The sequence below is a fragment of the Anser cygnoides genome, chromosome 5, assembly GCF_040182565.1.
Source record: "Anser cygnoides isolate HZ-2024a breed goose chromosome 5, Taihu_goose_T2T_genome, whole genome shotgun sequence".
Lineage (NCBI taxonomy): Eukaryota > Metazoa > Chordata > Aves > Anseriformes > Anatidae > Anser > Anser cygnoides.
In genome coordinates this window covers 56,259,898-56,283,553 of record NC_089877.1, presented here as the reverse complement: position 1 = coordinate 56,283,553, position 23,656 = coordinate 56,259,898, and the positions used below count along the sequence as shown (strand labels likewise).

Here is a 23,656-nt window from a genome sequence, read left to right as displayed (position 1 = left end):
ATCTTTGCTGTCGTGATCGGTTGAGCTTTCTTTAAACCGTTATGGATTAGCATTCTGCTATAACACGTTAAAAGCTTAGCTTTGTTTATTTTTGTCAAGAATGGGGGAGGGATATCAGGTTCAAATGTTCAGGCAGCAGTTTGTGAATGGTTACTTTTCTTACACCATATTCAGGTACCAAATGCAAAGCGCAGCCAAATACTTCCAGAGACAGCACTAGTGGCTGGAACAAAAATATTTGTGAATTCATTAAAAAGAAAGAAAGAAACGAGGAACTTCATATATTTGCATAATTATTTTACTCTGTGAATATAAAATGTAATCCAGCATTCAAAAAGTTCATCACACCCACCAGCTTTATATGGAAGACTGAAGAGTAAATGGAAGAGTAAAAGTCTAAAACCTTACTTAATGAAGCTGGTTGATGATTTTACCAAGTTTACATTATTGTTGCAATTTGGAGACAGAAATCTTGCCGAAAGCAACATTTTTGTTATTCGGCTGCAGGAATATAACACACCATAATGGACATAAAACACCATGCAAACTGAACCTCAGCCACACTGCTTACAAAGAGGTGTTCAGATAATATTAACCAGCCATTCAGTGAATTTTCACAGTGGACTCATCAACAATGACAGCTGATGATCTATTAGAAGATTACAGTACAAATCCAGGTCCAAATTTCTACTACAAATTGATCACAATCTACTATTTTAATCCAAATCCAACAATTAGCATGCTTATTTGACCTCCGTGTAACCGAAATGATTTGCAGATGCCAGAACGGAGTAAGAGGCTGTGCTCCCGAGCGCTGCCAATAACCCTCTGTGCAGCTGAACTCTGCTCCAAGGAAACACTGATTCTGTGATCAACCATGCTGGCAAACGCATGACCTTGCAACTTTCATATCTAAAACGAAGCAAGTAGGCACTTTCACATTCCTAAGAAAAACACACACACTAGTTAGTGAAAGTGTGTTAAAGAGAAGGTTATTTTTTTTAAAAAAAGTAGTGGTGCTCAGAAAAAATAAAAACATAAAACCAGGAAAGTAATTCAGTAAAGAGGAGGAAAAAAATCCCAATTTATTTGTGATTAGTATGCTGTTTGTTTTACTTTCTTATCAGGAGGGATCTTTATTCTGCAGATTCCAGTGAATGGCCCTTCCCTATTAATTTATCTTCTTTCTGATGGCAAGTGGAGCACTGTTCCAGAGTTCCAGCATTCCCTTAATGCTGCTCTGCTTAATGCTTTTGTGCTATTTAAACAAAGCATATTCCAACCAAATCTGACTATATATGGAATTCCCTGACAAGTAAAAATTTGGATGCCCTACAAAAAGGAACCATGAAAACAGCAAACACACACAAACACACAAAGCACTCCAAACTGCACAAACTCAACATGGACTAAAAGAGGCTCTTAGTGGCAAAGGTCAGGTACCCAGTGTGGCCGACCATTTCCCTCTGCGGCACACCGCTTTTGAACTGCACAGCTCCTTGCTGCAGATTAGTGCACGGGCTACCTTGGTTTGATGGGTTGCTGCTGTCAAAGCCAGCGCTAGAATTATCCTCGGCTGCTTTTCCAAGGTCAGGGATTTGCAAGCTAATTGTCCTTACGTTGTACACTCGGAGCAGAATTTCCAAGGTGTTAATCTCTGTAAAACCATATTCTTCCATTGCTAGGCAGGTTCTTTGGACTTGTTCAATGCAGGGGGAGAACGAGCAGATGCGGCCACCTACAAAATAAGACAGGAAGTGGAAAAAGAGGGTAAAAAACAAAACGAAGCACTTTTTCTTTTTTTTTTGAATCCTCTCAGCTGCATATAGAAATACTGTTACACAGAAGTGTGAATATTCTGAAAAAATCTTCATGAGGCAACTGTGCGGGTTTTAAAAGTGTCAAAATCAAACACGGATGACTTTACAAGATGCTTCAGACCCTTTAAAAACTGCAGTTGCAAATTCATTCATCTTCCAAACCCAGTGCTGCCCATCACATTTGTTCACGACGAAACTGTTAACGTCGATCCCTTTAGAACCACTACCCCCTATTCTGGACCGAGGCACTGAACTGCTGTTGGCACCTACACAAAGCCAGAAGTCATCCTTCACACACTGCACAGAGTTGCCTTCATTAGAATATAAGTGTGCGTGCACACACACCCTGACAAAAGCGGCTGTGTTTATTTGAGAACGATGGTATGCGTGTACAGAATAAAGTAATCTCTCCAGGCCATAGATGGAGTGCTGCTAAGACTTTACCCTTTTAGTCAAGATGACTAGCGCGTCTCTCGAGCATTAAAATTTACTGAGTAGCACATCGGGCAGTTTCACAGCAAACGTTTCAAAACTCTAGGATAGGCTTTTAAGTGATAAACTAACACTTGTCTCCTCATCTGCGCATGGTTCATTTTTGATTCTAAATACAGAGTCCTAATAGGCCCCCTACAACTTTCTGCTGGCTACAATGTCACCTTAGCAGCTGAGAATAGAAGGATTCAGATTTACTCTGAAAAGCCACAGCCAAATCAGATCAAAGAATTATAAGGACACTGTCTGCCATAAAGCCAGGGCATGTGCTTTCTCCCAGGACACAGCGTCCCACAAGGCGACTGCCCTTCCTGAAAAGCTTTTGTGCTGGGGGAAGGAGAGCTGGACAATGCAGCTTCAGCTATTGTTTCACTTATTACAATTAGATGAAAATGTTTGCTGACCTGATTTGCATTCCTTCCCAGCCCTCTCCCAGGCTCATCCAGTCGAGCCTTCCAACACCAGTTGTCTAAGCAGTTAAAGAACCCATGCAAGTGAGAGCAAAGCCTCCTGCTAAAAATAGAGGCTATGCTGGGACTACACGAAGTCTGCTTTATCTCAAACTCCCCCCTTTTTTTTCCTTTCTCGTTTCTAAAGTCATATCTCTAAAAAAAGAAAGCATCAGGTCTGAAAGCGTCAGTGCAGCACTCCAGTTACTGTGCAGCAACGATGTGCTGGGTACTGATTGGGGAAGAGCACTCTCCATGACCATTAAACCACCACACACTAACAAGGATTTAATTTTAGTCCTGGAATAAAGTCTCTGCAGCCAGGGGTTCTTATCACGCATCTTCAGAACAAAGCACCCTGGACAAGTAGTTCCCTGGAGTGACAATTAAAAAACAATCTAATAATCACCTGCAAAATTAATGCTGGTATGTGTCATTATTAACCAGCTCTGGTGATGCCAATTTAATCGCACGCCCAGTCTGCTAGTTCCCGTGAAATTAGATTTCCGTGTTTAACAGGGTGGCCAGGGCTAACAGAACGATTTTGAATCCAACAGCTCGTCCCTTCTGGCCAAAGCAGTGCACATTTCTGCCATGTCTGTAGATGTAAAAGAGAAAAGCCCAAGAAGAAATTCCCGTTACATAATTAGAAAGCTACTATAACGCACATAGGTTATAAAGAAAGCTGCTGCATTCTTACTGTGTACGGAACTGAACAAACGTCTAACTGAGCTAAATGTCAGTTCACAGTAACTCTTTGTCTGCAGAGAAAGAATTTGTGGGGAGATCAGAGACTTACTACTACTTCATTCACGCTTTGCTTTTCTGGTGTTTTGCACTGAAACAAAACCTGGAAATATATTTACATTTACAGTACGGCAGCTCTCCTTATTTATTCCGACCACAAGGATTTCAAGACATCCTCAGGCTTTCGAATTCACATGCTGTGGATTGACTGAACAGTAAGGAGCCTGCACACAGCGGCTGCAATACAAGCTGCAGGCCCGCCTACGGTTCTTGTTGAGCCTTCAATTAAAGCCCGAGCAACCTTCATCTTGCCTCAGGGCCGTCAGCTGACCGCGGCACGTCAGCACCAAACTTGGTGCTGATTTATCAGGCTGCCCTCTTGCAAGGCAGACTGCCTGGGGGAAGGAGGGTTACAGAAAATGGGCTTTCAAGCCACTTCGTGGAGGAGAAAGTTCTTGCCTGTAATAGCTGATATCCAGGTGGGAAGTGCAAAACGAAAGTTATTTCACTTACTGCACTGCTGGGAGATTCCCAGGTATGAAGAGTGAGAAAACTGGGTAACACAGCTGGTACTCCACATAACCGAGTGTGTTTTCATTAGCTTTGCCAATTGCATTTTTTTCCCTTTACTACCTATTGCTTTGGTTATTATTATACGTTCCTCCCGAATAAATATACCTACAAATAGCTTAGAAGCAGAACCACCAAGCATCTGTCTTTATGGATCGCAGCAAAGGGGAGAGGGGGTGTCCTCTGCTGTCTGCTCTCCACACCATCCGGCAGGCTGGATTTGACTCGCAGGCTGGACGAGTTTGATTAAGCAGGTGTTAACAAAAGGTTGGAAGGCTGCAATTAGCAGAAGGCTGGAAGGCAAAAATGAAATTGCAGCTCCAGACTTACAGAGACTGCCTAAAATAGAAAGATTTGGGAAGCTTCAATTGACACGATGCTTTGTGAGTTGCAAAAATGTGGCTTCTGAGCAAGAGAAAGCCAGCAGTGAGCAGGACATGCTCTTCTGCTCTAGGAGCAGCGACGCTGTCCTCAGCAACCCAGATGCTTCTGAATTCCCCTCTGCAGGCTGCCCTCTGTACCCCTGCCGGATTACCAGCTAGGCAACACCCTTTCTGTCACAATCACCAAACAGATATAAATCTAGATTTCAGCATTCACAATGCTCAGATTCTCTGAGAGCCCTCTTGTCCTTTACACATCAAGAGGCATTTAGGGCTTAAAGGACTTGAATATGCAGTGCTTTGTCTTGCCATGCCAAGGATTCCTTAATGAAGGAAGAAAAGACATGTACTGCCTCCCTTTCAGCTCGCTGGGGAATGCTGCGCTGTCTGTGGATGACAAAGGGGTAGACTAGACTAGAGAGCAGGAAAAACAACTGAACTCAGACTTCTAAGTACAAACTAGGTTTGTGTTCTCTGAAAACTCTCATTTTCGGAGAGCTACCATTCCTAAATTTGTTTAATGAGATCTGTGTGTCATCATAAATTGATACAGTAATTATCTGAGATTAATCCTGTTCACATTGGGAAGCTGTGCAAGCTTTTTGATCTGAAGAGCTGTCTGAAAATGTGTTTATTCATGTATAATGCATCTGACAAGTGCTACAGTTGAGGAGAAGAGAATAATGAGTCTCTATTAAAGACTTAAATTTCTTTTTCCACCTTCAATTTTACAGGGAGTGAGTTTGAAACATTTAATGGAGAGGTTAAATCTCCTGAATCTGTAGGCTGAAACGAGCCCACACAGTCCTGGCAGTCATTGTAACCAGCAGTAGGGTCAAAAGCGTATGAAAATTAAAGTACAATTGGAACAATTAGAAAGAGAGCTTAAGGGAAGGGGGGGAAATAAGAGAGGATTTGCATCTACATAGCACTGTACACTTTTAAACCACGGAACAGACAGTATCTAACTCATAATCACGGGACACACCCTGCTATCTTAGAGATCAGTGCCTTGAAAGTTGCTCCTCCTTCAAGAGCAGTTCCTGGTGTGTTCCTGTGCAACTCCAACAAGCGATTTTGTTTCTGGTTTCTCTGAACAAGGACTAGCATCTCTACCAGTTCTGCTTAGCTAAACTCTGTCTTAGGTTTCCAGTATGGAAAATCTGGTAGTGCAACCCAACTGACAAGAACTCCAACTCTCATGATATGAAAACATGCGTCCAAGTTACGTACTCTCTTCTGCAGGTTGTAGCATGAGTCACAAGTGCTCTGCTAGGTTTTTTCATCGTCACAATATTATTCAGAGGATGTGAAAAGAACATATGTAGTGCAGCACCATTAAGCTCTGGAGCCCATAATTTTGGAAACGATTCCATGACGTACAGAATACAGCACAGCATTTTTATTTCTGGTAAAAGAACATAGCTCTGGGTTTTGGGATCTCAGTGCATCGTGGTAATTGGAAGATTGCATTACAAAGATCTCATGAAAGAAAAAGACAACACAGGCATTAACATTATGTAGGGGCGAGGCAAGAAGAGTCACCGAGCAGCATCACCATGGCATTTACTCTGAGCTAGTAGGACGCTAAAAATATTGCCTCTGTAAAAGGGGACAGAACGTCCTTTAAGTGAGTGTGCTCGTGGGCGATTTGATGTAGCTTCCCTGACAAGTGAAATTAGAGGATTTGGCTGTCGGAAGAAATTAAAGGATGTTTCTTGATTCAGAAAAGAAAATTTTCTCCAAATCACTTGCCAGCTCATTAATAGGAGCTTGATGTGTTTTTCTGCAAATGTGACCTTAACCTCCATGTTTACAGGTACATCCTTCAAGAGGAATTCATTCCTGCTCACTGTTAGCAGGCTGGCAAAAGCATTTAACAAAAACTAAATATCAGTTGGCTCCAAACTGGGGAATAAAACCTAACAACTTCCTTTAAGGTTCCTTTCATCCCCAGCTGCTTCCTACAAGCCGTGCAAAGGCCAACGATTTGGGCCAGCATTCCTCAACATGGATTACGATGCAGGAATCCTGCAGGACTCACATGTCAGAGAATCACTTCTGCTTCTGGATATGGGGCCAGACCCATCGGGTGCACCTGACCCAACAATCCCCGACAGACCTGAGCTAGGTTAAAGCTCTCCAACAAGACAAAACAACTGGGGTTGGCCAAGCAAACAGCCCGTGCTTGGGAGCCGGATGAAGGTGCTTTGTGAGTTAGCCCCCACTTGCTAGCAGACCCTAGTGGGGCAGCTCGCAGCTCTGCGCTTGACCAGACGGCCCCTCAACACTGAGAGGCTGTCTCAGTCTAGTTAGTGGATCTTTAACCTCACCTTGAGTGAATTCTCCTTCAAATCAAAGTAGGCGCCACACTAGTAAAGGCTGGTGATGACATTTTGCAAGCACTTATGGCTTCATCCATTTATCCCAAAACAATCTCCTGTGGACAGGAGAAGCATTGATATTGCCTTGAGTACCACCTGCATGGGTGGAGGAGGGCAGTCTAGACAGCACGCTAGACTGCTAGGCTCCACTTCCTGCCCTAACACATCCCCTGCGCGTTCCTGAGGGAGCCTGAGCCCAACCAGCACCGGCCTTGTGTCGCTGCCCTCTCGGCGTCATTCAGCCTGGGGTTCTCCCTACCCTGAGACTTGTGGCTGGGGATTTCAGCTGCTCCTCAAAGCCACACCTGGGTGGTTTTAAAAACGGGACCATGAATAACCTCTGGGCCTCAAGAAAAATAGCCAGTGAGACTTTTTACATGGAACTGGTATTCCCTGAAAGCTCAAGGGAGGAGGGTGGCAAGCCCAAATGAAAATTGAAACTAGCAAAACCAAGCAATGCCTTACCTACACCACATGCTACTGGGAGGATAAGATATTATTTATTTGCTTATACATCAACGGTAATAACCAAACCTGGCAGGTTAGGACAACAATCAATGGCTGTGCTAGAGGAAAAAATGCAAGCAAGACCTACCTGTTTGAAGTCCACTGTGAACAAGCAAAACAAACAAAAGACTTTGGAAATAAAAAGCAACTACTACTGCAAGGAGTAGAGTATTGCTGAAGGGCTTCTGTGATGGCAGGAAAATACATATGGGGAGATGGTCAGAGGGGATTTCCCCCGCAGAGTTTCGGGGGAGATCTGACAGCACCACGTTACCTGATTCACATGATCTACCATGGATCACAGTTTGACAAACTCATAATTTATGGGCTTTATGACACTTAAAAGGGAGCGGAAAGTCTGGATGTAAGAGTAATATCGTTAATATAAAGAATGGAAATAACAGAGGGGTGGTTGTAATAAGTTTGTTACTCAGACTGCTAATTTAAGCATCACCAAGGACGGATTTATTAATGCAAGAGGCCAATCCAGCCTAATATATGGCTGTATTTTTCCATCTCACTATCTGAAAATTTAAGACCTGTAGGAAAATTATTATAGAAATGCATCATCCTCCACGGCCTTGGAAGAAATAGGCAATATTTATGAGAGCAGAGTAGGTGGGTGCAGAATTATAATCAAAGCACTACAGTATTCAGCTGTGAGATGACTGAGTCAAAAGTTTCAGGGCATTTAAGAACTGTAGGATGTTTGTTACCTCACTTGTTTCCGTATTGTGTTAATTTATTTTTTTTTTAAATTAGCCCGAAGGGGTTAACAGAAACTTTGCAAAAACCACCAAGGTCAGATAACGTGAAGAGCAGCCATGACTATAGAAACACATTCATCAGCTGATGCTCCTAAAGGAAAACAGTGCAAGCCTGGGAATGAAGGCAAGTTCTGCAGTGCAGCAGTGCCTGAGAGGTATTACAAGCAGCATTTCTGCTCGGAAGCGTGACTGGTGAAATGAGCACAGAAGGATGCAGCTGAGATGCAAGCCTGAACACCAGCAGAGCGCATCACCAGGGAACAAGAACCTTCTAGTCACAAACTCACTGTGCATTTTTATCCTCCTAGCTCTTCACAAATTGGCAGTGCTTTAAATGGGAGGCCAAGCTATTGTAAGCAGCACATTTACAGCCCACTGTAAGGCATAACGTGAGTGATAAGTGTACCCTGTGAAGAGGATCATTAGCACTCAGCCTACTAGGAGCTGCAAGATTCAGGATCTTGAGCCTAAGTAGGAGAGAAAATACTGATTTGATAAGGATTTGTTAAGGTTAAGAACTCTCTCTTACACACTGTCTCAGCTGAAAACTCCATAATGAACAGTGTGGTTTTAAAGAGGAGGCTAGCTGATGCTATGTATTGAATTTCTTTAGCCCTGACTTCATTCTAAGCACCTTAAGACTTTAGGGGATGAATGACCACTGTCTGGCAGCACAGCTGCAATATTAGCATTGTGCATCACAATAAAACCCACAATGTGGCCCTGTCCAGATGTGAGAGAGAGGGCATGGAGGGAAAAGAATGGAACAACTCCTTTTCTCCAGTGATGCCCTATCATTATACTAACCCTTGGAACAGCGGTGAACATCAGCAGTATGTGCACAAACTGTTCTTACTGCAGAAGAGCTTTAACTATTTAAAAACAAAACAAAGGAGTGCTATAAAATAATCTGCTGGCAGTAGGGAAGGAGAAGCACTTACAGATATTCTTCTATCATATTTTAGATGTTACAGCAGCAAAAGGAACAAAAAACCAAACCAAAACAACCAACCAAAAACAAACAAACAAAAACTACCCACATGATTTGGAATAAAACAGAAGCATGTGTAAGTTTGTATCTCTTACTATTGCAATTGACTATATACAAAAACCAGTTTTTGTTTATATGCAAGAAGAAAACAAACCAAAAGCTTCATGGCTCAGCCAGGTACTATGAAACACAAAAGATGAGCCGTAGACCTACACCAGGTCTCAGACACTGGTGGCTATTTGCAGCAAAAACTGCAGCAAGGATCAGCAGCTTTCCCTCTCGACTGGTACCTAATATGCATGATGCCACTTTACAAGCACAAAAATGTGGGCTTTTAAAATATATTTTATATTGGCTAAGCAGATGTAACCTTGTAGCACAGGAAAATATAGCCAAAGAATATGGCCAGTTTGGCCAGATTTAGAATATACAAAAACCTTTTCTAGGATTTCAAATGCTGAAGTGAGACAGGGATTCAAATCTTGGAGCTGCTCAAGCAGCTCTGCTTAGTATTCTAAACATGCACCACTTAAATAATTCAAATTGGACTGCGCAATGCAGCGCCTTCTAAGCTGGGAAGTCAGCTGAGTGTTGTGCTCACTAGATTAGATAATTTGAGCATGGGAAGGACATTGTACAGTGCAGTGAAAATTATTTTTTTTCCCAGGACACACTGGAAAGCAGCTTCAAATTTAGCTGTAACCCTTGCAGGTAGAGAGTGCTAACGAGTCTCTATTTATTTACTTTTTAAAGAAAGAATGGATTACGCTGGTATTGGAAAGCTTTCTTGAAAATTGTCCATAGTAGCTGAGGGAGCCTAACGCTGGGGCTGGTCCTGACTCAGCAAGGTAGTGCACATTCAGTGACCTTTAAGAACAAGTTTAAATGCTGTGATTTCAAGAAGACCTAGCAATTTACCTGAAGTCAGTGTTCTACTACACCCGTGTCCCAGCACGGGACTGGGTTCTGCACCCTACACTTCCTTCACTAGCAAAGTCACTTTGGTAGCTGGGAGCAGCCTGGCCTACGTTAGCTCAGATTCACACCAGTACAGCTACAATGGTAGAACAATAATTAGGGGAAAACTTGTTCCAGGATAAAAGAATGATTTGTTCACTGAAGTTTATTTTTCAATAGGGAAAAGATTTGTTATAAACTGAAAAAAGCCATCCAGTCGCTCAATAGCAGTTCCCACCTGCTGTCACTGTCCAGGAATAGCTGGCACAAGCTGGAACAGCCATTATGTTCAATTCCTACTGTTACCAATGGCAAACTTCTCATTACCTCCAACAGCAGAGATTTAAGGCAGAAATTGGCAAGCATATTTAAGTACAACCACATTTTCTTTAACATTACCGATGGAGAGCTCTGTTAAATAGGTCCAAATCTGCAATGATTGATGTAAAGTGCTTCTGAACACCTTCTATACAAACACCTTTCCACTGAAGTGCCAAAGAAATTTGCTTTCAGCATTTATTGTTGCTGCTGCTGCCCACACACTCTCAGATCTAGCAAAATGCACTTGACAAAGCTTCAAATATGTTTTTAAGTTTTTTTTTTTTTTTTAAACTGCCCATGCTAATTGTAGCAGCTAGCACAGGCCTGTAGGAAAAAGTTGTTCTGCTCTTTTCAAATCTTTCGCTGTAAATCGCAGACCTCTTTTGAAGGTTTTTCATCCTTAGAAATGCCTATAGACTTTGACATTTGAGAACAGCGATCACACAATGGAAAGGAGCAGATCTAGCATATAGCTCAGAGGCAGAGATGTGTGCATGCACAGTACTTCCTAAAAAGAGATAAGTGCGGTTACCTTCAGCTTTTAATGCTGCCTTTGCATGTCCTATGGCTTCCCATGGAGACGGAATATCTAGGAACACAGCATCTGCAATGTTTGAGACACCAAACCCATTCTTGCAGACGTCCTGGTTGGTCACAGTCACCAGATGCTCCACCCCATGCTCCCGAAACTCCTCCCTGGCCTTCTCAGCCCTCTGTTGGTGGAACTCCACCGTGTACAAGTGCCCTGTGGGAGCCACTGTCCTGATGAGAGCGTGGGAGAGGGATCCGCTGCCTGTACCTGGAAAAGAAAAACAGCTCGTGAGACACCTTTTGACAGTGCTCCGCATTAGTACGGTGGTCTTCTCCATCAGTCCGACTGCTTGGAACACTACTCAAAACCAAAACGAACACAAACCACTGGTTAAACTACCGAAAGAGAGCAGTCCTTCCCCAACAAGGAGACTGAATGACCTAGTAAACAGTCTTCAGGGTCCTCAAAGCATTAGTTAAAATGATGCCAAGAGCCAACTACAGCTCTAACAAGAGCCACAACAGGACACGAGGAATCAAACCCAACAGGAAATACTCAGGAAAATTAACCAGAGATTTTTTTTTCTTAAAGTGCCAGACTCTTCTAAGGTAAAAAGAGATGAAGGCAAATTTGAGCATTTTCAAAACCTCACACTTGGTTGAAACAAAGAAGAGATGTTGGCAAGGGTCTATGAAAACCCTACTGGTCCTAAAGGCCATTTGTTTGCATGGAGACGTTTAGTGCCTCTTAAGACACTGGGCACCCTCAGCTCACACTGGAATTATCCAAAACTAAGGCCTTCAGCTCCTTGCAGCCACGCTGACCAAATGACCTGATTACACGAGTGACTTACCTATACACATGCCTGCACAACCTTCATGAAGTTTAATGAGAGCAATCCCATACCTGGAACTGTCCGTAAGTACAATTACCATGTACAGTGAGGGACTAACCATTAAGACAGACTTTTTTTCTTGTTTTAATTTGATAATTTAGGAAACTTATTTTTAATGATCCATTGGCGTATTAAATAGATGAATGACTAATAACCATTTCACTAAAAAAAACCACCCATATACCAATTTGCCTTGCAAATTACTCACTGAAATGGCATTTAACAGAAACCCCCCCCCAAACTCAAAACCCCACAGCTACCCCAAATTATCTGTGTTTATTGATTTATAATTCTGTACTGGGAGAACATTTCTTCTGTAAAAAGAAAATCTATTTCTAGCTATCTTCAGTGACGGTCCAGGCTGTATTTCAGCCTGAAGCAAGTTCTTTTAACTAGCATAGATCTTTAGAAGTTGTTTTTTTTTTAAAGACAGAACCTGAAGTACAGCAGTAGCAGAGAAAGCTTAGAAACTGCAGAGAGGAAGTTAATTAGGGGACACAGAGGCTGGTATGCTGCTTAATTGGAGCAATACTTCCCGTAACCATACAGGAAGTCAGAGTTTACTGACAGATCCAAGGCTCTTTCCCTCTAGTCACATAAGGGGAGAAATATTGCTATGGCACTGTATTTAATCTGACAGCTCTAAAAGGGAGCCGTTCAGACTATACACAGAGCTCAGGGCCCGTGTTTGCCATGGGATCAACCAAATGAACTGCAGAATGGGCACTGCTCCTCGGCTCCCCTCTGAGAGGGCTGCGACCCCAGCAGGCAGACCAGCAACTCCCCCTGCTTTAATGGGGCAGATTAGGCAGAGAAGGACCTACAGTTTCAGCACTGGCCCCAAAGAGGTCCAAGGGAAGAGGGAAACTTTCACACAAACATTTATTTAACGTGAAAATGCATGCATACGTGCCAGGATTAAAGCAAACAAAAGGCAAATGGCAGTTATGTGTGCACATGTGGAAAACTATCTGCTGCTCATGACACCTGTCAGCTCTAAACGTCGACATTTTCCCTGTTCAAAACAAGCAATGGTATCACAGTAGGCACGTGGTTGCAAAAACTCAATAATATACTTACACAGCAAAGAAACAGCATGTCATTGATTTTCTTTTAATGATAAAAGCAGCGATGCCCATGGGATGCTAAAATGACTGAAATTCTGCCTTTAGGTTTCACGCCAGAAGGCAGGATTGCACAGCTGAGAACTTCTGCAACCTCACCGAATTTAATTATTTTACCTTTCAAACGGGTAATGCTGCCCACTTTCTGTGTCCTTCTCGGCTAATCCGTAAGAGTGAGCAGAAGGTCTGTCAGCACAGCTGAGAGGTAAGCAGAAGAGAGAGGCAGCTTGCGCATGTATCCGATTTCCTTGTTCATACTCTTTCACATTTTTAATCACTTTCCTTTCAAATTAGCTTTTAAAAACACCAGAGAAGATACTGGAAGGAAATCCCATTAAGATTTTTTGGCTTATTTTCTGTTACTCTTTTTTTTATTCATAAACACTCCAAGCCAAAACCAGAACCAAAAACAGGATGTTGGAAGTCATTGCTTGCAGGCATGCCTTACAGACTGAGCTTTTGTTAGACAAGGTTGCCAGGAATTATCTGTTGTTGACTGGCTGCTGCAAACATGAGAATAATGCATACGTATCACACCTTACTCCATCAAATTCTATCACGCTAACATCACTAATGAGAGTATTTCTGAAGATGCTGCCTGCCTTCTCCTTGACAACACCCTCAAAACTGCAGGAAACAAAGAACAAGATGGCTATGAATCACCCACCATTGCAAATTTTCTTCTTTTCTTCAAAAGACCGGAGATTCAAAAAACCCAGTCCTGTGAAATAATGAAGACCCTCAACTCTCATGCGCCTGATAGTTCAGCACGTTTGATGTGGTTTGTTGAGTATGCTCATAAAAGGTCTGGCAGTTCAGCATGGATCTGTACTCAAGCACAACCCCTAAAACCCAATCAGCACTGTCTGTAGAAGGGAGGGGTTCAGCCCTATGTTCCTCTGCTGTTATAGCTGGGGAAATGAACATTTATTTTCATCTCCTCCTTTGCAAATCTGCAACATCCAACATCCGAGTCTTCTCACCACCTTCTCAATTCCTTTCCAATTTCTCTCTGTCCTCATTTCAAAATCACTGTAGAAAAATCAGGGTTCAAACACATGACACCTAGGCACAAGCCTGAAATAAGTTCCAGCCAGGTTCAGAATTCCTTGGGAAATGAAAGGTAGCCCTCACATGATAAAGCACCAGCCAGGAAAGCAGCAAAATGTAAGGAGCACTACCGAAAACAAGGACTGGAAGAACACTACCAAACCTGAAATACTGTAGCTGAATTACCTGCATACAAAAGAACAAAACCTTGAATGCCCCAAATGAGTTTTTTTTATCAGAAGAGGCAAGCTAAGAACTGGATGGACTTCAGTAGATTTTCATTTCTCTTCATTCACAGGCACAGTGAAATGCCTGGTCCTGATTTGGCCCTGAAAGCAGAAGGTAAGGCAACTTCTAGAACAAATACAGTTTAGAAGTTTTACATGAGGATACTTGCCTTTCTGGCTGCTTGCACTATAAATAGCCTTAGAAACCGTTTGCTCTCTACCACAGGACAATATCCATTTAACTAGAGCAAATTAATCATGAAAAGGCTCTGCAAGAGAGGTAAAACTGGAATAACTCAAACTGTAATGAAGGCATCCTTACCAGCATAGCTGACGTTTTAGAGCTCACTTAGATGAAGAAACACGATCTGTGAATCTCACCCTGGCCATTGCACCTATGACTTGTGAGAGTATAGTGCACTTTTAGACTGACTATTCAACAACTTTAAACATCTCGGTCCAAAAGCAGACATCTGCATTGTAGGCATTTAGTGAGATGCCACAGGGTCCACAATATGCTATGCTCAAAGCTCAAAGCTCAGAATTTGAGGAAGAAGAACTATGCGGGGAATCAGGATGTGGACCAGGAAAGTAGTCCATCTCAGTCCAAAGGCATGAATTAAGATCCCATGTTAAAACCATGGTTAGCTGGCTAGTGGCCCTGCAGATACAGCAAAGTGCTATTCTTCCCTTCCCAGGCTCATCTAAGCTCAGGGGAATGTTTCTACCCTCTCTCACGACAAAGAAACCAGAGCAGTTCTAGAAGGATTTATACCCTAACAAGTGGACACCGAGGTGAAACAATAGCTCAGTACCTATTGATACGTCCTTCTGATTACAGACAGCAAAGTATTGATCGGATGAAGAACTCGATCATTCCCCTGACCTCAAAAAGATTTCTTCCCACTCTCTGCTTATTTAAGTGGCAGGTTTTCCACTGAGAAGCCTCCACACACCTCAGCCACCTTGAGACAACGTCCACGTTAAGATCATTCCTCACCTTTTCAAAGCTGCTGCAGACAACATCCGACCCCTTCAAAACTACCACCTGCTGTTTCAGCACTGTATTGATACACATCAGGCCACTGACAAGACAAAGACAAGTGTTACCCCAGCACCAAACATGGCACTTGACTGATAGCTGAGCAAGAGAGCACATTTTTACACTGTTTTCTGTTCAGTCCGGTTTTCTTATGACAAAGGATATTTGCCTAGACTCCTGCAATCCCAGCCGTGCTACCACATAGGAGACCTGATGTTGTGTTCCACTACATTTTCTCAGTGCAAGCTATCACTTGGCTTGCCTTCCCCCCAAATTTCTCTTCATGGATACTTTTTTTAAAAAAAAGTACAAATTGTGATTTATAACCCATGACGTTTAGAGCTCTGCACCTGCAAAATACTTTCCAAGTTTATTACGGCAGGTTCGTAATCCAGAATAAAGCTGAGTAAGCTCTTAAGTGCACGCTTAAGTTCATATAGCTTGAAAACAGGAAAAGTGATAACTATGAAGAGTTATTAAACACTGGATCAATACAGTGCCTAGTAACATTTTAACAGACTTGAAGTATCTGGTGCAATATTTGGCTACACAAGGTATTCTAAAATGGGCAAATACAACAAAACAATGGCAGTGTTGCTGTATTAGTCTCCTAGCTACCACGCTTAAACCTTAAATAATAAGAGAGGTCATGAGTCAGCCACGAGAACGGATGGAGCCTCAAACCCAGAGGAAAATTAATCTTTAGACAGAGCTAACAACTCCACAGCTAGTATCTGTCAAGAAAGGCGGAACAGAGGAAGACCGCTCACTGTACATGACAAGCTTATGTAACAGGAGAGTCATTAATCACTTTGAGTGAATATATAAAGAGATCTTAAGCATCTGATGGAAACTAACCCGGAGATCTTACTGTGAAGACAGTCAAAGGCACAAACGGTGGCAGAAATGAGAGACAGCAAGAGCTGGGATGGAGGGAGGGAAGAGGAGTGGGAGGGAAAGAATTACAAGGAAGAAGATTAGCCCTTTCCCTTGCTTATCTGTTGAGGACACGCTGCTGAAACAGGCATTTTAGGAAACAGAATGGAGGCCAGAGAGGGCCACTGCTCACTGACCAGATCCAGGAGTCGGGGGACTAATAGTGTGCAAGTTTTTAAGACTGGCATTGCCTACAAAAGGAATGGGAATGTAAAGACTGAAAAGAATTTGCTCTTAGAGATTCAAGAGTCGGAGTTCGTTAGGGGGAGATCTGCAAAACGGACGTAATATCGTGCAGTTCGGAGCTGCAGGAGAAATGCTCTTGGTAGTCAAGTGAAATGGGAAGACGAAAGTAAGCCTGGAAGCCTGGAAACAAACACTTTGGGGCATGAGCAGCATTTCTCATCAGCTGCAGCTCAGCGGCAAGGCTGCATGCATCAGAGTGATGCCTCAGGTGGCACCAGTTTTGGTTCAGGTCTTTCATATGCTGAGGGAATACAATGTTCTCTGACATTTGTACTGGTGAGGCCTTTCTTCTGCTTCAGAAGGTGTTACACAAGGACCAGGTTTTCGACTTCTCTCATTCTAACCTGAACAGCTGCTAAGAGGTAGATATGGGAGACATTATAAACTTAATTAGCATACGTTCCAAAATCAAATTAATAGTTACAAAGCTTTGGTCTGCACTTTACACACAAGATGCAGCTGCAAACAGTTTACATGCACTTGTGCCACAGAGATGGTGCAGACGCGAGCAGAGTTTGTCAAAAAGTCACAAGAGTCATGGCATTACAGCTGACTTGCTGGGACTCCACAATACACTATTAATCATTTATTAAGTAGCCATTAATCATTAAGTCCTCATTATTTTTTTATGAGCGTACTCTTAACAAAATCTATACTCAGACCATGAGTTTGAAAATTTCATAACTGTTTTGGAGAAGCTCTAGTGTAAGACTAGCCAGGGGCTCTTGTTATTCCTCCACAAAGAAGCCATGAGGACCCAGGGTACTGCCCTCAGTCTTCAGAAATCCTGCCTGTGGCTTCAGAAATCCATTGCTGTGTGGCAATGACCAGGGTTTAGCAAATTTTAATTTGGGATTTAGCTGGAGGGAAGCAAAAAATCCAATTAACATTTTTGCTCATGTGAGTCTGATTTTGTTGAGTGCTAACGGATCAGTGGGACGGTGGTTAGAATACTTTTGACTAAATTACATTTTGTCTAAATACAATGCTCTGTCGAAGCCAAAATAATTCTTAGATTTATCAGATTAAACAAGGTTACATAGTGCTGTACTGCATTTCCTGAGTAATTCTGAGGGTTAGGACAGATACTTGTTTAGGTCTTACCAGGGAGAGAGGACAGTAAAAATGCCTATGTAAGTGGTCACTGGGAAAAAAGAAAAAAGAAGGAAAAAAAGAAGTTTTTACATACTTTGGTTTGGCAAAAGCATCTGAAAGGTTTCATATTTGTTCCAATGTAGTATAAAAATAAATTTCAAAACCTCAAATTCTTTTGTCGAATGGGGTTGTTATCCTATAGGCAGCTGTAATCACTGGGCTGAAAATAGCCTTGCCTTAGAAGTTGACATCAAGTTTAGTTTTAGGGAGTGTGGTGGCACGAAATAAAGACTCTGTTTATTCCTTTATTTAAACAGTGACTTGTGCATGCAGTGAACACAAGTAAGACCAGAGTTACCTGACGAGAATGAACGCTTCATACTACCAGGCCACCCACAGCAGGTATTATAGCAGCTATCTCAAGTATCCTTTAATTCTGGAAAGATCTGGCTGCTAAAGACTCCTTCAGGCAGGTGAATTCCAAATATCAGGGACCAATACTTTCAGGAGATCTTAGCTCCAACAACAGCGATAATGGTTTTAAAATCTCAACATACTTTCATAAATTAGCAATTAGCAGGAGATCATATTCCTATGCCTCCATCATGGAACATCGCGCAGATGCTGAGTTTCCTTATAGCCTCAATAGAGTATGCTTGGATCATTTTAATTATGCATGTGCTGCCAACAAGCTTACTCTTTATGTATTTATTAGAGATAATTAAAATAGTAAAAACTGTATTAATATGTTTATATCATTTGTGACAAATCATTACTAATCAATTTAAACTGCACAACGCAAGTAATACAAAATTGAGCCTTATGGTTATTTTCCTGATTTCTTCTAAGCACACACAAAAGCTCACGTGTACTGGTGTTCACAGCATTATAACACGACACGGAGGACATTTCATCTTACTTTTATCCACCCGTTCTTAACACAGGTGTGCAGATTACTCCACAATTCTGCTTGCTTACCCTGGCTACATACAGGGCATTCCTGTCACACTTTGGTAGTAAGACAAGGGGAAAAGAGCCCGGCCTGTTTATTGTGCCTGCTTTGCCCATCCCTACAGCAGCTACATGTTCAAATAACAAAAAAGACAGACCTCCATGCTAATTAATGCTCAAGATACATCTAAAACAAGCAGCAATGGGAGGAAGCAGACTCAAATGTCATTATTAGGCCAGATTTCCTGTCTTGTTCCTATTAAACATCATTGGCTAACTCCTTCTAGGTCACGCAAGGTTAATCTAGAACTAATGATTTTGGATCACTGAACACGGTCTAATTTTGGATGCCACCAAAGTAGGTTACATCATCACACCGGAGGATCCTGTTGTCAATACATGTAAATTTTTTTAATTCAAATCACCACTTCTGGTCAGTTGTAAGCATATTTGCAGTAAAGCTCTTGCTTCGAGATTAACCAGATGAATTTGACACAATGCTCCTTATTTTTTCACATACAGTGAATGTTTCAAGCAATACAAGCACAACAAGCTCAACTGTAGCAGTAAAACTGTCCACTTTTCCTAGAAAGCTGAAGTTAAAATACTTTCATTAGCACAGCACAGACATTAAAATAAACCTGGGGACAGTTTCCCATTAGCAAAAGGATTGTTTGTAGCTATGACTTTTGACTCATAACATTTCTGGCAATCTGGACTGGTTACCTCATCAAGTGTTTCCATTTCTTAGCTGTTTAGATAAATGAGCTTTTAAAGATTTTCATCTAGATACCTTTGACATTACTTGAAAACATTTTATGTGCAGCTCAATACTTTAACATTCACCTATCCCAAGTGAGGCAGGACATGCAGCAACTCTCATCTCCCCAGCCCAATGTGCTGTATTTATTCTTCCCTCAAAGCAAGGAGGGGAAGAGGTAAAGAGCTGCACAATGAACAATGCTGCTACTTCCATGACAGCCCTAGAACCACCTAATCGCCCTACAAACTGAATTATGAACACATAATTGCTTGGCCATTTGAGCAGTACCAGAGGTTTCTCTCCATGGCTTTGCCTGTTTCAAGCGCCAGCACACAGCAGGCAGCTCCGTGCACCACCTGTTTATTAGCGGGTGTAACTGGACGCAGAGATAAGTGGTATTTCAGTTGTGCTGGAAAGCAGCCATTATGGACCCAAAGCTGCCCAAAATTATGCATGGGTGGGAACAGGAAATGTTAAATGCAGGTAAATGCAGTGCAGTACGACCCCATCATGCTGATCCTTTGCCACTTCTGTGCTACAGAGGGAAGCATATAAGGCTGCTTCCTAAAAAGACTCCAAGTAAACAGCCAGAAAAAATGAGGACAAACTCTCTACAGTTCATATTTTTTCCCAGACTACAGAAACATGATCAAATCAAGCAAACCTCATACTGCCTGCAGCAATAAAACCATGAAGGCATTATTATAAACTGTATTAACTAGGAAAATATCCATCTATATGAAATTTAACTCCTCCTTACTTGCGAATTATGCAGAATCATGGAAGGGGCAATACACTAAACTGAGTTTAGAAACGTAACACAGCACTGTAATGAATGCATCATCCATTATATCACAGAACTACAGTGCGCTTTGCAAGCAGTTGAAGTGCTACAAGTGGATCACACTTGGGAAGAGAAAAATGAAATATATGTATTTACGTGGTATTTCTTGATCTATGTACTGACATTTTATTTCCCTTATTACTAGAGTTCAACCTCTCATCTTCAGAGCCTTTTACTACTTCACCTCAACTGTTTTATCTCCAACTGCTAATTCAGGGTCTGGATATCGATTCAAATAACGTCTTTTGAAAATGTTTTTGAAGTGCTTAACAGTTTTAGAGAATGGAAAGAAAAATGTTTATATATTTATTTTAAGAAGATGAATTCATCACATACTCAAAGGTATACATGTACATAAGGCCAACACACTGAAGTAGTATTGTGTGTTGAAGAAACAGCAGCTGATAACACGTGCAAATTAAATAGAATTACTCAATGTGTAGGCTGGGAAAATTATATCACAATGGAAAAAAAAAGACTTTTTGTAAAATGTAAAGTTAAGCGTGTTTTTCATGAAAAGTGTTGGTGTTAGCCCTTAATAAAGGATTTCAACATACTAATTATTACCTGATTCACAGACTATGGAGCCCGGCTTCAGTTCTAACATCATGGTGATTATAGAGATGTCAGTGGAATACAGAATCTGTGTCCTGTGCGGAAGATTCATGGTCCACAGTTCTGGAGTTGGATGAAGAATAAAAACCCATCCTCCTTTACTGCAGGTCACTTTGGAGCCATACTTCTTGCCTATGAGATCCATGGAATGCCGGATGACCCCGTACTTAGTCTGAGTTACAGTCCCATGTTGGACTTTCACAGGGAACATGGATTCGTGGCCCAAGAACACAATAGCTGTGTCACCATCCTTTATCGTATCGCCATATTCAATAAAACTCATTGTGACAGTCTTGTAGTGGGGCTGGTGGCTGTCACCTAAATGGGAATAAACATCAAGACATTTTTATGGTATCACGATAGGGCTGTAACTACAGACAAGTTATTTCATTTTCCCCAATATATAAAAAAGTACACACTGTGCAAATAAGATGTTAGCAAGAGAACTCCATGAAACTCAGGGACCTCCCTCTGCCACGCTGTTGATCCAATTAAAATCAATGGAAAGATCCCACTGATTTGAATATAACCAGTATTTGTAGCATTGTATGGTACATTTAAAAGAAAATTTACCAAATACATTGTAATTTACTCAGCCCGCTCCACAATGCTACAGGGAAACTTGCAAGGTAGTATCAATTTCAGCAGTCTGTTCCATTCCAGTTCACAAGCTCTCAGAGTATGTTGTTAAGTAGTGACTTTAATTTCCTTCTGCTGGCTTATCCCTTGGTGATTTACAACATAAGACAATGGTTACTTGCCTGGATATCAATCACTAGTTATTAGGACCACTTAGCAAAAGTTTGCTTGAAAGTTTTCCAAATGAAATTTTAGAGATAAGATAAAGGTAGTATCCTCATTAATTTAAGTATAAATTTGACTAAGTACAAAGAAAAAGCAATATTACGGCCTTTAATTTGCCATTGGGGGTGCAAAGTAATTGTCTGGGAAGTGATCTGTGCTATAACTGAACGTAAACAGCCATTTGTAAGCCAATGCAAACACTGTTGCATCATTTTAGTCCTCTGTTCTCAGAGCTGTTTAGAGAATTACAATTAAATTTTGTTGTCTTTGAGAAAAAAACATCGATCTTAGAAGGCAGTTTACAACAAAACCTGGCAGTGCTTTTCAGATAAGGTAGCTAACAACCTAAGCTGCAGGTTGATCAATTTGTGGAAGGAATTGACTAATGAGGCAACGGTGATCCCGAAGTTAGAAATGAAGGCCAGCACTAATTTTAGTTTCAGAATAATTATTTAATTTGGATGCTTTTGTATTGAATATGTAAGACCTATTTCACTGTTTTCACTAAAAAACTTTCAGTTCTAAAATTCTAGTCTGTTTTTGTTGACCAATGTTTGTTTTAGTTCATTTTCCTGGTAAGCAGCTGGATTTATAAGTTGGCGGCTGGAGTCACTGAGACTGAGAAACAGAAATGTTTGTGGCCCAAACTTCCAAAGCTTATGACATGTAATACATGTATTCATGTACCAAAGCAGAACAGGCTTGTCCGGACATACGGTGAAACAGCAAGAACAACATCCCATAAATGCAGAAATGTATACACACTGGACTTTGTGAGACAGTACAGTGATGCTTAACCAGATTTTACAGCTTGCACCATCTGATTATATTGATGTTCTTAATCTTTCATGAATTACATCTGTAGTTCTCAATCTAGATACTATTTATGAAATGTAGTTTTCAGCTCTTGTTTAGAATAATGCCGTTTGGAAAGAGTGTGAGTGCAATCCATTTCTTTCACAGCATTTCAACTGTAGTTACACCCATGTACAAAGCATCATTCCTGCAGCACTTCTGCAGAAATAAGGAGTTATTCTCCTTTTGGCTTCTAATTTCTCTGCCTCCCTTTGAGCACTACATTTATCACAGCTCATCAGAACAATGTATGCTGACATCCCCAGTGACAGCTCTCAGGCACGCACCTGGCACGTTATTTTTGTACACCTGGGGTAAGCTGGGGGTCTGTGAGGAGTTCTGGTAGCTTCGCTGCCTCCCCCTATGACATGGAGCACATCAGTTGACAAACATCCATTATCTTCACGCATTTTCAATCATTTTCCATTCCCTAACGAGTGCAGGGCCTAATGCCCTGTTGCTGCACTTCCCTCCTTTTCTCTTCCAGATGTCACAGTGCAGCCTGTGTGGATTTCTGCCACAGGCTGCTGCGGAGTGGAAGGGAAGGTGAACCTGTGGCTTGTGGCAAGGGGTTGGCATTTTCCTGTGGGTTCGCCTTAACTTTTCATCACCTGGGACTGCTACGACCTGCACTCGGTGACCCGGGCGATCCCATACAACCTCACACAGGGAATCACTACAACGATTTGTGTTTGCTCAAACCAAGACCCAGCTCTGTCTCTGCCCTTCCTGACCCTGTGGCCGCTGGCTCCCACACAGAGATCCTTGTTTCCCCTCAGGGCTGCGGGACAGGGCTGCGCTAGGCACTGCCGCGCAGGTTGCGATGCCCCTGCTGAGGAGGATGAGGAGGATGAGGAAGGCAGGCACTGTCACGCACACAGCTAACACCCAAACCCCCTGCTGTCCCCCCACAGCCCCGCGCCGGGCGGGGGGCACCCAACTCGCCCCCAAGCCACACGCGGTGGCGGCGGCCAAGGCGTGCAGCGCCTCGGTTCCGGACTTGCGGGGGGTTAAAGGCACAAATCGGGCAGGGAAAGGGGGCCAGGGAGCGCCCTCACCCCCTGCCCGGGGAGGGAGGGAGGGAGGTCGGCGTCCCCCCGGAGCCACCATGTCCGCCCGCCCCCCAGCCGTTACCTCCCGGGGCTGAGCCCCGCCAGCACGCCCGGCCCGGCCCGGCCCGGCCCGGCTCTCCTCACACGCGGTGCCCGCCCCGCGCCTCCTCCCAGCCCGGTCGCAGGCTGCTGACGCTCCCCGCCGCCTCCGCCCCCGCCAGCCCTGCCTGCAGCCGC

The 23,656-nt window shown here is 42.5% G+C and overlaps 1 protein-coding gene across 2 annotated transcripts; it reads right to left on the bottom strand.

The window, feature by feature from the left end:
- Positions 1–282: 282 nt before the first annotated feature.
- Positions 283–23,656, bottom strand: TRMT61A (tRNA methyltransferase 61A). Of its 2 annotated transcripts, XM_048069831.2 has the most exons (5): positions 23,502–23,573; positions 22,655–22,728; positions 20,661–21,026; positions 10,921–11,187; positions 283–1,738 (listed from the first exon to the last, which is right to left on the bottom strand). In XM_048069831.2, exons 3-5 carry the CDS (start codon positions 20,989–20,991, stop codon positions 1,410–1,412), a joined length of 927 nt encoding a protein of 308 aa, XP_047925788.2. In that variant the 5' UTR covers positions 20,992–21,026; positions 22,655–22,728; positions 23,502–23,573; the 3' UTR covers positions 283–1,409. The 2 variants fall into 2 exon arrangements, with proteins under 2 accessions (XP_047925788.2, XP_047925787.2); XM_048069830.2 differs by lacking the exon at positions 22,655–22,728 and having other exon boundaries at positions 23,502–23,656.